Source organism: Pristiophorus japonicus, chromosome 6 (genome assembly GCF_044704955.1).
Source record: "Pristiophorus japonicus isolate sPriJap1 chromosome 6, sPriJap1.hap1, whole genome shotgun sequence".
NCBI classification, from domain to species: domain Eukaryota; kingdom Metazoa; phylum Chordata; class Chondrichthyes; family Pristiophoridae; genus Pristiophorus; species Pristiophorus japonicus.
In genome coordinates, this window is record NC_091982.1 from 254,976,395 (window position 1) to 254,990,404 (window position 14,010).

Genomic DNA, 14,010 nt, shown 5'->3' on the forward strand with positions numbered 1-14,010 from the left:
CTCTTTAACTCCAGATTTGACTTGGACTGGAAACACACCCATTAGAAGCAGACAACTATCTCATTAATAAATTCATCTAGGCGTCTGATGATGTTATTTGGATCCTGACATGATTTTAACGAGCTAGTAGGATTGGTTTCACAAATGGAATAACATGACTGCAAGCTGAATTTAAAGAGCACTTGGATCATTAGGATGCCATTGTGAGTAGTGCATTTCCAAGGCAGTTCTGAGGTTCTACTTTGCTTGTTTCAGATTTTTTCTTCCCCCTGCCACCCACCCCTTTGTTTTATCTACCCTCATTATGTACAGACAGCTTATGGGTGCTGTTTTTGCTTCACACTTTGGGCTGTTGGATGACAGCAGGTGAGGGGGGGGGCTGCTCGTAGAAGGCCTACCCAGCTCACAGGGTCTGTAAGTGAAGAGTTACTCTGTTCGATATTTTTGAGGAGCAGTGCAGGAGGAGGCTGCACTTCACCAGGCAGGCTGTTGCAGCAAGACTAGAGGGCCATGATTTTTCAGTGGCTGTCAAAATCACCACCATCCTTTGCTTTTTCATCACCGGCTCCTTCCAGGCTACTGCATGAGGACATCTTCCACAGCTACAAGTCTGCAGTGCACAGCTGCATAAGTCAGGTCACAAATACGCTCCTTTACCTTTGCGATGGTGGCCAACAGCCAGAATGAGAGAGCTCTGATATTTCCAGCAGTGGCGGGCTTCCTCGTGTCACGGGCATAACAGATTACTCTCCTGAAGCCATCTGGTATAAGAAAATGAGCCAGAAGCTTATGTGAATAGGATTGGCATCCACTCCATCCACGTTTAACTGGTATGTGATCATAGATGAAGGATAATGCAAGTCTGCACCAGTTTCATTGGCAACTGCCATGACTCGTCATTCTGTGACACTCATCCATTTTTTTCACCCATCCAGGATGACAACTAGAGGAGAACGAATATTAGATGTAGTCCTTACTACTAGGGGGATCAAGGGGTATGGCGAGAAAGCAAGAATGGGGTACTGAGGTTGCATGTTCAGCCATGAACTCATTGAATGGCGGTGCAGGCTCGAAGGGCCGAATGGCCTACTCCTGCACCTATTTTCTATGTTTCTATGTTTCACACCTGGCTGATGACATCTCTTCCCAACCCCACCATGCCTATGCAACACAGGTACAATGAGAACCATGGAACCACCAGGAACATCACTGAGCATTGCTCTTGGGACTGCCTACAATATGATCCATACAAAGTGGGCCACATCATTGCAGTTTCCTGCACTCTGCACAATCTGGCAATGCAAAAAGGATTGGATTTGGTGGAGGCACAACAACAAGAAAAGGCATCATCAGACAACGAAGAATTGAATGAAGACGAGGGAGAAACACAAGAAGAAGGGCCAGCAGAACACATTGAAGCTAGACAGGCCAGCACTTTCAGTGATCTTTATTCCCTCATCTGAAAAATGAGAAAAAGACCCTCAGCAGTCACAGTCTTTGTTATTCCCTTCACCATTCACCATAAAAACATTCAAACCATTCAGCCAACCTCTGTCAGTGCAGTTCTGACAATACAGACTGAGAAGCTGAAATGAGAAGAAACCATAGATCAGAGTTACAAATATAATAAAAGTGTTTTTAATTTCAAACATACTATTGTAATGCATTCTTTTGTTACTCAAGTGATCAACCCATAGTACGTTTCTTAAAAGTTTTACTAATTCTGTACTTCTACAAGGTGCTCTCCAAGAGGCCTCTACAGAGCTACTGTTGCTCATGTGGGGTCCCTTGAGATGCTTGTGGCCATTGACTAATGGGAGCTTGAGTCTCTGAGGGCCCAGCTGATAACTGCAGCACATTGGCTGTTGCCAGGGCAGTCTGGCTTTCTGGCACGAAAGCTGGTATTGGTTGAGTGAGTGCTAAGAAAGTAGATGTGCTGACCCCCTGAGAGGGCAACTCGTGCCATTCCCACTGCACCACTGCCACCACATGAGGTTGGGGCTCAGCACATCCACTGATATGCAGAAGACCAGACTGCAGAAGATGAGTGACGTCTTCAAAACCTCTATCCATTTATTCTGTCAATCTGCTTTTCCAAGGCAGTGCACAGGTTTGAGCCCAGAGTTTGCGTGGCAGTCATTTGTGCTTCCACCAAAGCTGCAAGGCTGTGAACATTGACTTCTGAGGGCCTGGCTGCAGCATCCCTGAAGGAGGCTGCATTCTCCAAGATAGGCTACAAAGTGCTAATGCCCTGAGAGATGACACCACATAGGCTGGAAGCAGACTGCTCCACACTTTCAGCCATTGTGGTGAAACTCCTTGGCAGCCCTTCCAATACCTGATATAACTGCTTGTGTGCAGCAAACAATTGTCTTCTCATTGCTGTGCCTCTGAATGCTTCAGCAGATCTGGGAGAGGACCTCTCCCTCTGGTATGCTGCTCTCTGGACTGTCCCCGCCACCAGTACCTGCTGCTGAACTTTAGTGCTGGTGGATGTTTCCATACATGCAAACTCATTGATGCTTGGAACTGATGTAGCTCATGACAGTGCCTCCTCAAAATCATTCTCCTCCTCTGAGGTGTCTTCTTCTGTGGGCTGTGGCTGTTGAGAAGGACCTAGAGAAAAGGGACATGAGTTAGGGTGGACAGCAGCAGATGATTGGCATCGTAATGCAGTTTGATGTAGGTCAAGCTGCGTGATTGTGCCTTTTCCAGAGCTACATGAAGGGGTTCACGAATAGTCACGGACTTTTTGTAGAAGTTTCCGGCATCAAAATCGTTTATCTTGACCGCTCTGGAGGGGCCAATGATTTCCAGAACTTGTTGATCCAACTCGGAGAGATTCATTATGTCGGGTGGTCCTTCCAAGGTCTTGCTCCTCTCCTTCATGTTGTGCACTGTCTTATCTTGCAGAGAGAGATTGAGAGCTAGTTGGTTTCTCCGACAAAGAAGAGTGCAAATATGTGGGGCTTTTGCTTGTTGTACCGATGCTGAAAGGAAGAAGCGAAGGCCAATCAAGATGGGGAAATGTTGAATAGAAAGCAGGAGTGTTCAGTGAGGAAGGAGCCAGGAGAGAAATTTACGATTGTGCAAAGTCTAACAGTTGAGAAGAGAATGGTGCTAGTGGCTGCTATAACTGGAGCAAGAAAGAGATGTGTGTGTCTATAATAGGGATGAAAAGTGGTATTGTGCGGCTTTAAAGGATGTGTTGGAGGGAAGGGAATTGTTGAGAGTGGTGGTGGAGGGGGAAAGGACTGTTGCAATGAGACACGGAAATGAAAAGCCATTGAAATGCTTCCTGCATGGAGTCCACTGAGGGTGATGCTCTTGGAGCAGTCAGTCTCAGCAATGTTTCCATGCCTGGTGGACTTAGTGTTTAGGAATCCTCCTCCCACTGACTAGAAAGAGAACTTTTCTCTCCATCTCTGATCTCTTCCAGCAGGACCTACAGGAAGGCCTCAGAGAATCTGGCGACTTGCCTGTGTCGATGCAGTCTAAACCGAAATCTTGCAGAAGGGAATGCAACTTCGCTTTGAGGTGTTGAGTTGCAGGATGGCCTATTCCTGCTCCTGTTTCTTAAATAGGTCTCCGGCTGACAGTGCACTTTGGAAGTGGATGATAACTTAAATGTCAATGGAAGTACTTCCTCCTCAGGCTATTGTAATTTCTCCTGTAATGTAAGCAAAAGAAGTGGTGTTAAGACATTCCAAGCTGTTTTGTTGCTTGTTTTCAGTGATCAGAGAAGATTGAAAAAGATCCAGAATTATATGAACAAAGCAGGGTATTGGGATTCATTTTAGATTGATCTACCGAAGAACCAACGGAAATATACAGGTTCCGTTATTTACAGGGAAGCGGGGTATAGGAGTGCTGTTGTGGGGTTGAAGCCCGAGAATCCCTGGAATCCGGAATTCCTGCTGAATTTAACAGCATGACCTCTACCATTTTTTTAATGGATGCGTTTATTTGTACTAACTGAATTGCAGCCATTTCTCTGATTGGCTCTCCATTATCACCTGACCTATTGCTGATTGGACAAGCCACACCCTGAAGTTTTTCTGGAATGTGTAACCACCCAGCTTAACTTTGCACATTTTAACATGATTCCACTTTGACTTCAGAAGTCAGAAAGGACACATCCATCCCCAGCCAAAGTCCCTTACCGCAGCACAAGTGCTGCCTCACCCAGTCAAAGTCCTTCCTTACCCCAGAGCAAGTGCATCCCCCTTACCCCAGCGCAAGTGCATCCCTCCCCCAGCTGAAGTCCCTTACCCCAGTGCAAGTGCATCTCTCCCGCAATCTAAGTCCCTTACCCAAGCGCAAGACCATAGATGGGGCATTGTGTGCGGATTGTTAACAGGTTTATTGGCTATGAAGTGTCAGTGTCATGACTTCTGGATTTCATCCACTCCAACGATGTTGGGTGTGGATGTAAAGGGGGTTGGAAGAACGTGATTTGTCTTCCCTGAGTTCCCTCTCTTCCGCGCCCCCCCTCCACCCCCCGTCTCTCTCCCCCCCCCACCACCACCACCCCCCCCAAACAGGCTCTCTCTCCAACCCCAACCAGACTATCACCCCCCCAAAACAAAACCAGGCTCTCTCTCCTTCTCTCAACCCCCTGCAAACAGCTCTTCTCCCCCCCACCCTCCCCACAACCTGGCTCTCTATCTCCCCTCCTGCCCCAAACCAGGCTCCCTCTCCCCGCTGGCTCTCTCTGCTTGGTGTGCTCTCCCCACCTCGGGGCTCGGCGGCCCAGCGGGGAGCTCGGCGGCCCAGCGGGGAGCTCAGGGCTCGGTGGCCCAGCGGGGAGCTCGGGGCTCGGTGGCCCAGCGGGGAGCTCAGGGCTCGGTGGCCCAGCGGGGAGCTCGGGGCTCGGTGGCCCAGCGGGGAGCTCGGCGGCCCAGCGGGGAGCTCGGTGGCCCAGTGGGGAGCTCAGGGCTCGGTGGCCCAGCGGGGAGCTCGGTGGCCGGTGGCCCAGCGGGGAGCTCGGGGCTCGGTGGCCCAGCGGGGAGCTCAGGGCTCGGTGCCCCAGCGGGGAGCTCGGTGGCCCAGTGGGGAGCTCAGGGCTCGGTGGCCCAGCGGGGAGCTCGGCGGCCCAGCGGGGAGCTCGGTGGCCCAGTGGGGAGCTCAGGGCTCGGTGGCCCAGCGGGGAGCTCGGTGGCCGGTGGCCCAGCGGGGAGCTCGGGGCTCGGTGGCCCAGCGGGGAGCTCAGGGCTCGGTGGCCCAGCGGGGAGCTCGGTGGCCCAGCGGGGAGCTCGGTGGCCCAGTGGGGAGCTCAGGGCTCGGTGGCCCAGCGGGGAGCTCAGGGCTCGGTGGCCCAGCGGGGAGCTCAGGGCTCGGTGGCCCAGTGGGGAGCTCAGGGCTCGGTGGCCCAGCGGGGAGCTCGGGGCTCGGTGGCCCAGCGGGGAGCTCGGTGGCCGGTGGCCCAGCAGGGAGCTCAGGGCTCGGTGGCCCAGCGAGGAGCTCGGTGGCCGGTGGCACAGCGGGGAGCTCAGGGCTCGGTGGCCCAGCGGGGAGTTCAGGGCTCGGTGGCCCAGCGGGGAGCTCAGGGCTCGGTGGCCCAGCGGGGAGCTCAGGGCTCGGTGGCCCAGCGGAGAGCTCGGTGGCCAGCGGCTCAGCAGGTAACATGGTGTTCAGGGCCGGTTCCGATGCATGCGCAAAAAAGGGTTAGTGTAAATTGCACTGGGGGGCGACGAAGTCGGAGACTATTTGTCCTGGCAGAAGCGTGAGTTAGGACAAATGGTCACTGCGTTTTTTAATACATTTTTCATCAAATTGACAAGCTGGCTGGCTGCTGGGCAGGAATGCCAGTGGTGGAAGGCTGCAGCCGAAGACCACTGGGGATGATGATCCCTGGCAATCGGGAAAGATCGTGGTCGGAGCCTGGCCTTCGGGAGGGAGGAAGGCAAAGATTGGGGGGTCGGAAGATTGTGGCAGGAAGGAGATGCCGTAATCGGCAGAAGGTTTGCTTGAAGGGGGAACACTACTGCTACTCCTGACTCACCAGCAGTGTTACAAAAATCACTTACCTGGTTGATCTAGCAGCTCCCATCTCCATTTTGCTGTTAGTTTTCCCGAGCCCTAGGAGACTTGACTGATGGATGTGAAATTTAAATCCTGCTCCCAATTGCACTGTGGGTATCTGATTTAAATATTATAATGAGGTGTCCCACGTCTCCAAGGTGGGACACAGACATATCATGCAACCCACCACCGTAAAAATGGAGGTAGGCAAGTATTCAAATGTTTAATTTTAACTGCGACTCCCCCCCCGTCGTGTGGGACGGGGGGGGGTTAACAGCTTCCCCACTTTGTCGAATGGCCACTTTCTGCACTCTTGTTTCAATGGCTCCCTGATCAGTAAGTTGGTCAGTGCTGAGTCTAATCAGAAATTTCATTTATTTCTTCAATGAATAGGAAAATCGGGCAGGGTGTATAACGAGCAGCTGATTCACTACTACCCACCTGGCATCCTCGCCAAAGTTGAATTTCACCTCCGCGGTGTCTCTTCATGATCCTTCGGGTATTTATGAACATCAGTAATGGGAGAATATTACGGTTTTTTTTAAGTAAAAAGTTTGGGGCCAAAATTGCGTACTGTCCCGTTTGTGGGCGGTAACAGCGAGGTGGGAGTTCCGGCTGAATGTTTTCTCAGAAGAATCACTCAACACTCAGTCGGTTCCAATGCCAATGCGGCTTTTATTAACGCTCAGCGGGGAGGAAGTCTCAGGACTGTATCCAGGCTTCTCTCCGCTGAACAAAGGGGTTCATGGATCTTTATATGTTTTACAACAGTTTACTACAGTTACATACAACAGTTTACTACAGTTACATTAGACCAATAGCGTTAGTCTCTAAACGTAAAGTGGCTCATGTGTTGCCAAGAGATGTGTTGCTAAGGGGTGTGTTGCTAGGGATGACTCATGTGTCTTGTAACATGGCCTAGGCCTCTCTTATCTTACTGTCCTTGGATGCTGGCATTGGGTAGCCTCCTTATCTCCATCCTGCTACAGAGCCGTATTGTTACTAGAACATTTGGTCCTGAGGCCTAGCTGATTAGAGACACCTGCAGAGCTTGCTTGCTGGTCCTGTGTGTGGGAAACAACAAATATCAGTCTCCAGGAATGCGGTCTATTTCAGCTAACATAAATCCCTTGAGGCTTCACTGGTAGCCATTTTATGGTACAAGTTACATATTTAATTCTAACCTTATCCTACAGGTGCCGTTGCCCTAGGGTGCCTAATACCTACAACAGGTTAACCGCCTCCGAGAGCACTAGGAGTGCAAAATATCGTGCTCCACTTGCTCTGTGGAGCGAGAGCGGGTTGGAAGGACTCCGCGAAGGGTGCAGCAGTATGCAGTGGTGCGTGTAGCGCTGCCGCGTAGACAGGGCCTTCCCCTTCTTTTAAAGGGGAGGGCCAAGCTGCCGACTCTGCGGGCCACCAGGGAGCGGGGTGCTGTGGCAGCAGCCCGGCACATTAGCGGAGATCGCATCATGGATCCCGCAATTGAGAAGGAAGAACGCCGCGACCGGTAAGTCGGCCTTTTTTTTTTAATACATCCCCCACCTCCCCCTTCATTATCGCCCCACAAGCAACCTACAGCCCAGTGTGCGCCCCCTGAAGTTATCACTGGCATCGCCCCGCGGCAGCTTCAGGGAGCGCTACCAAATTTTTGCTCCGGGGCGAAAACAGGTTGCTGCACTCGGTGATGACAACATCATTGTTGGCACAGCAGAGTGGGGCGCTTCCGGTTACCACCGCCGCTGGACTCCTACGGAATTTTGCCAGAGTCGGTAGCGGCGCTGCGCCCGGGCGAAAAGTCGTTTGCGCCCCGTTAGCGCTCCCGGGGCGCAAATATCCTGAATTTTTCCCCTTTTGTAACAAAGGATCTTTTCTCAATTTATTTGGGTTTAGTATTAATATATTCGATTTTTCAATTTACGGCTTATCAAAGTTAACGCACAAATTTGAAAGGGAGCAGAAAGCAAAAGCTTTTGTATTCCCCTATATCCAGATTCAGGTGAACTTAATGGGCCATTTTTATGTGCCGGTTATGCTGTGACAGCCTGTAATTCCATCTGACCACAGGTAATCTGGAGATGGTGGAAAATTTCCCTTCGAAGTGAATTTCGAAATATGAAACCTTGGGAGCAAAATAGTTCTTACCAGGATTTCTTGGATGATTTAAACCTACAAGGTAAGAGAATTTATGCTGACAGGGTAAGTTATTCTGTTGTCTTGTAATCCTTTCTCATTCACTTTTATTCCTGTCATTGCCACCATTCTATTGCTGCTGCAGGATTACTTTCTTTAATAATAAAAACTGAAAATGCTGGAAATCTCAGCGGGTCAGGCAGCATCTGTGGAGAGAAAAGCAGAGTTAACATTTCAGGTCGATGACCCTTCGTTTAAACTTTCTTTAAACTTGCCATTTATTTGATTAATCTATAATAGTTCATAATCAATTGGTACCATTAGCAACTTAATTTACCTGACAAAATGGGATTTATTCTTTTAGATAAAAGTTTTGAAATAGAGTTAAAATGGAATCTTGTCTTCAAAACAAAAGAAATAGGAACAGGCATAGGCCAAACGGCCCCTCAAGCCTGCTCCGCCATTCAATAAAATCATGGCTGATCTGATCTTAGCCTCAACTCCACTTTCCCCATAACCCTTGACTCCCCTTTAGTTCAAGAATCTGTCGATCTCATCCTTGAATATATTCTATGAGTCAGCCTCCACAGCTCTTTGGGGTAGAGAATTCCAAAGATTCACCACCCTCTGAGAAAAAAAATTACTCTTCAACTCTGTCTTACAATGTCAGCTGTGGCTCAGTGGGTAGCACTATTGCCTCTGAGTTAGAAGGTTGTGGGTTCAAGTCCTGCTCCAGGAACTTGCAGCACAAAAATCTAGGCTGACTCCAGTTCTTTTTTTCTTTTTTGCTCTCTTTCTCTCTTTTTTTCCACTCGTGGAGCATCTTTGCTATGAGGACAGATTGGATAGGCTGGTGTTTGTTTTCCTTGGATCAGACGAAGTTGAGGGAAGATCTCATTGAGGTGAATAAAATTATGAGGGGCCTAGATATAATGGATAGGAAGGGCCTATTTCCCTTAGCAGAGGAATCAACAACCAGGCGGTATAAATTTAAAGTAATTGGTAGAAGGTTGAGAGGGGATTTGAGAGGAAATTTCTTCACACAGAGGGTTGTGAGGGTCTGGAACTCACTGCCTGAAATGGTGGTAGAGGCAGAAACCCTCACCATATTTAAAAAGTACTTGGATGTGCACTTGAAGTGCTGTAACCTGTAGGGCTATGGACCTAGAGCTGGAAAGTGGGATTAGACTGGATAGATTCTTAGCCGGCATGGACACGATGGGCCAAAATGGCCTCCCTCCATGCTGTAAATTTCTATGATTCTATGAATGATTGTTTTAATTTTCCCCCTCCCTTTTGCCCCCTGATTTTCTACTATTATTGGCATGCTTTTAGTGTCTTCTGCCATGAAGACAGATACAAAATATTTGTTCAAAGTCCATTTCCTTGTTTGCCATTATTAATTCCCAGTCACATCTTTGAAGGGACCAATATTTCCTTTAGCTACTCTCTTCCTTTTTATATACTTGTAGAAGCTCTTAGTGTTTGTTTTTATATTTCTTGCTAGATTACTCTCAATCTATTTTCTCCCTTTTAATTATTTTTTTAGTCATCCAATGCTGGTTTCTAAAATTTTTGCAATCTTCTGGCCTACCACTAATCTTTGCAACATTTCTTTCAATTTGATACAATCCTTAACTTCCTTAGTTAGCTTCGGATGGTTCATCCTTCTCGTAAAGTCTTTGTTTCTCAGTGGAATATATCTTTGTTGAGAATTATGAAATAGCTCCTTAAATGTCTGCCACTGGTTATCTACCATCTTACCTTTTAATCTATTTTCCCAGTCCACTTTAGCCAACTCTGTCTTCATACCTTTGTAATTGCCTTTATTTAGGTTTAAGACACTAGTTTCAGACCCAGAATTTCACATTCAGTTTGAGGGTGAGAAACTTATCATGTTATGATCACCCTTCCATCGAGGATCCTTTACTATGAGATCGTGAATAAATCCTGTTTCATTACGCAGTACCAGATCTAAAATAGCCTGTTCCCTGGTTGGTTCCAGAACATATTGTTCCAATAAACTGTCCCGAATACACTCTATGAACTCGTGCTCAAGGCTACCTTTGCCAATTTGACTTGTCCAATCTATATGAAGAATAAAGTCGTCCACGATTATTGCAGTACCTCTCTTACAAGCTCTCATTATTTCTTGATTTATACTCTGTCCTACAGTGTAGCTACTGTTAGGGGGCCTATAGACTACTCCCACCAGTGACTTCTTTTCCTTGCTATTTCTTATCTCCACCCACACTGATTCTACATCTTGATCTTCTGAGCCAAGATCATTTCTCACTACTTGCACTGAGCTAACCCACCTCCTTTTCCTTTCTGCCTATCCTTCCAAAATGTCAAATAACCCTGAATGTTCAGTTCCCAGCCTTGGTCACTTTGAAACCACATCTCTGTAATGGCTATCAGATTATACCCACTTATTTCTATTTGTGCCATCAATTCTCTATCTTGTTATGAATGCTGCGTGCATTCAGATAACGAGCCTTTAATATTGTCTTTTTACCATTTTTCCTACTCTGACCCTATTTGCTAGTGCATTAAACATAGAAACATAGAAACATAGAAAATAGGTGCAGGAGTAGGCCATTCAGCCCTTCTAGCCTGCACCGCCATTCAATGAGTTCATGGCTGAACATGCAACTTCAGTACCCCCTTCCTGCTTTCTCGCCATACCCTTTGATCCCCCTAGTAGTAAGGACTTTATCTAACTCACTTTTGAATATATTTAGTGAATTGGCCTCAACTACTTTCTGTGGTAGAGAATTCCACAGGTTCACCACTCTCTGGGTGAAGAAGTTTCTCCTCATCTCGGTCCTAAATGGCTTACCCCTTATCCTTAGACTGTGACCTCTGGTTCTGGACTTCCCCAACATTGGGAACATTCTTCCTGCATCTAACCTGTCTAAACCCGTCAGAATTTTAAACGTTTCTATGAGATCCCCTCTCATTCTTCTGAACTCCAGTGAATACAAGCCCAGTTGATCCAGTCTTTCTTGATAGGTCAGTCCCACTATCCCGGGAATCAGTCTGGTGAACCTTCGCTGCACTCCCTCAATAGCAAGAATGTCCTTCCTCAAGTTAGGAGACCAAAACTGTACACAATACTCCAGGTGTGGCCTCACCAAGGCCCTGTACAACTGTAGCAACACCTCCCTGCCCCTGTACTCAAATCCCCTCGCTATGAAGGCCAACATGCCATTTGCTTTCTTAACCGCCTGCTGTACCTGCATGCCAACCTACAATGACTGATGTACCATGACACCCAGGTCTCGTTGCACCTCCCCTTTTCCTAATCTGTCACCATTCAGATAAGTCTGTCTCTCTGTTTTTACCACCAAAGTGGATAACCTCACATTTATCCACATTATACTTCATCTGCCATGCATTTTCCCACTCACCTAACCTATCCAAGTCACTCTGCAGCATCATAGCATCCTCCTCGCAGCTCACACTGCCACCCAACTTAGTATCATCCGCAAATTCGGAGATACTCCATTTAATCCACTCGTCTAAATCATTAATGTACAATGTAAACAGCTGTGGCCCCAGCACAGAACCTTGCGGTACCCCACTAGTCACTGCCTGCCATTCTGAAAAGTACCCATTTACTCCTACTCTTTGCTTCCTGTCTGACAACCAGTTCTCAATCCACGTCAGCACACTACCCCCAATCCCATGTGCTTTAACTTTGCACATTAATCTCTTGTGTGGGACCTTGTCATAAGTCTTCTGAAAGTCCAAATATACCACATCAACTGGTTCTCCCTTGTCCACTTTACTGGAAACATCCTCAAAAAATTCCAGAAGATTTGTCAAGCATGATTTCCCTTTCACAAATCCATGCTGACTTGGACCTATCATGTCACCTTTTTCCAAATTCTTATGTTTGTACACTCTGTCCCTTCCTGTCACACTCTGGTTATCATTACCCATATCACTACCCTGCACTATTGCCTTGTCCTTTCTCTTTAACTTTCTAAATTTCCCCTCACTTAAACCTCCCCCCCCCCTCCCCCCCACTATTTAGTTTAAAGCCCTATCTACAGTCCTAGTTATTCGATTCGGTTCAAGTGAAGCCCACCCCAATGGAACAGCTCCCACTTTCCCCAGTACTGGTGCCAGTGCCCCATGAATTGAAACCCATTTCTCCCACACCAATCTTTGAGCCACGCATTCAACTCTCTGATCTTATTGACCCTATGCCAATTTGCTCGTAGCTCAGGTAGCAATCCAGAGATCATTACCTTTGTGGTTCTGCTTTTTAATTTAGCCCCCAGCTGCTCGTACTCCCTCAGCAGAACCTCTTTCTTAGTCCTACCTATGTCATTGGTACCTACATAGACCACGACCACTGGCTCTTTCCCCTTCCACTCCAAATTCCTCTCTAGCCTCGAGGAGATGTCCTTAACCCTGGCAGGCAACACAGCTTTCGGGACTCACACTCTAGGCTGCAGAGGACAGTATCTATCCCCCTAACTATACTGTCTCCTACCACTAATACATTCTTTTTTACTCCCCCAACTTGACTGGTGCCCTGTACCATGGTGCTGTGGTCAGTTTGCTCATCCTCCCTGTAGTCCCTGTTCTCGTCCACACAGGCTGCAAGAACCTCGTACCTGTTGGACAAATGCAAAGGCTGAGGCTCCTCCAATGCTATCTTCTGGATCCCCATACCTGCCTCACTCGTAGTCACACCCTCCTGTCCCTGATCACAGACCAAATCTGAAGTACTTAGCCTAGGGGGCGTGACTGCCTTCTGGAACAAAGTGTCCACGTAACTTTCTCCCTTCCTGATGCATCGCAGTGTCCGAAGCTCGGACTCCAGCTCATCAACCCTGAGACAAAGTTCCTCGAGCTGCAGACACTTACTGCAGATGTGGTTGCTGTGGATCACGCTGGTGTCCAGCAGCTCCCACATGTTACGGCTACAATACATCACCTGCCCTGCCATCTCTATTGTATTTTTTTTTAAACTAATGAGGTTTTCAATTTTTGAAATATCACTCAATTGTCTATTTATAGTTTTTAATCTCGATAATAACCTTGTTTAATTTATTACATTTAGTTATATGCTTTAGGTCTTTACTGTAACTTAGCCCACAGTCCTAATTTAACCCCTTTTGTTTATATTTATTTTTATATATCAAGCAGCACCTCTTACTCCCACTTCACTGAATTTCCACACTTCTATTACCCAATTTCAAAATGAAGGCCTGGAGATGAAGCCGGTGGGCGGTGGGGGCTTATGGATTTTAACTTGGAGCAGGTTTTGGGCTCCGAGAGCGGAACGAGCATCAAACGGGGCTGAAATCATGAATTTCAGGTCAAGGATATTTTACCTCCCATGCCTGATTTACATTTGATTGGTGAGCCTGCCAGTGTGAACACGTTGGAAACAGGCAACCTGCCCACTTTCACGGCGGGATTTCAGGCAGGACTCAAGAGGCCTATTGAATGCACCTCTTAAAGGGAGGTTGCATCCACTGCTGCCAGATTTGCCTGCGATACTGCTGGAAAGTGGAGAATCTCACCAATGAGCTGCAAAGCTGCCCCCGTATCCTCTGATGTCTCCCTAGAGATGTTATTGGAAGAGATGAGGGCAAGGAAGGATGTTCTGTTTCCCAGATTTCCAAAACATACATGCACTAAGCCTGGAGAAAGGTGGCAAAGATGGTCAGTTCGAAGAGCATCACCACCAAGACCACCACCATTCAATTTAAGAAACACTTCAATAGCCTGACAAGACTAGCAAAGTTGTGTACAGCAAGATGATCTCCAGGTTACATTTCCCCTCCCCTGGATCACGCTATCATATGTCTAGATATTGAGTAATGGAAA

General features: G+C 47.7%; 1 protein-coding gene across 4 annotated transcripts in view; it reads left to right on the forward strand.

Annotated features, from left to right (window-relative positions):
• The window catches only part of fbxo36a (F-box protein 36a), a 100,751-nt gene that overhangs the window by 55,520 nt on the left and 31,221 nt on the right, over positions 1 to 14,010 (forward strand). For all 4 annotated transcript variants that reach the window (XR_011593675.1, XM_070883863.1, XM_070883862.1 and 1 more), the window contains exon 2: positions 8,092 to 8,200. Coding sequence is in view for 3 of the 4 variants with exons in the window: in XM_070883863.1 (XP_070739964.1) it covers positions 8,092 to 8,200 (109 nt within the window). In the remaining variant the exon portion in view is untranslated. The remainder of the gene's footprint in view (positions 1 to 8,091; positions 8,201 to 14,010) is intronic.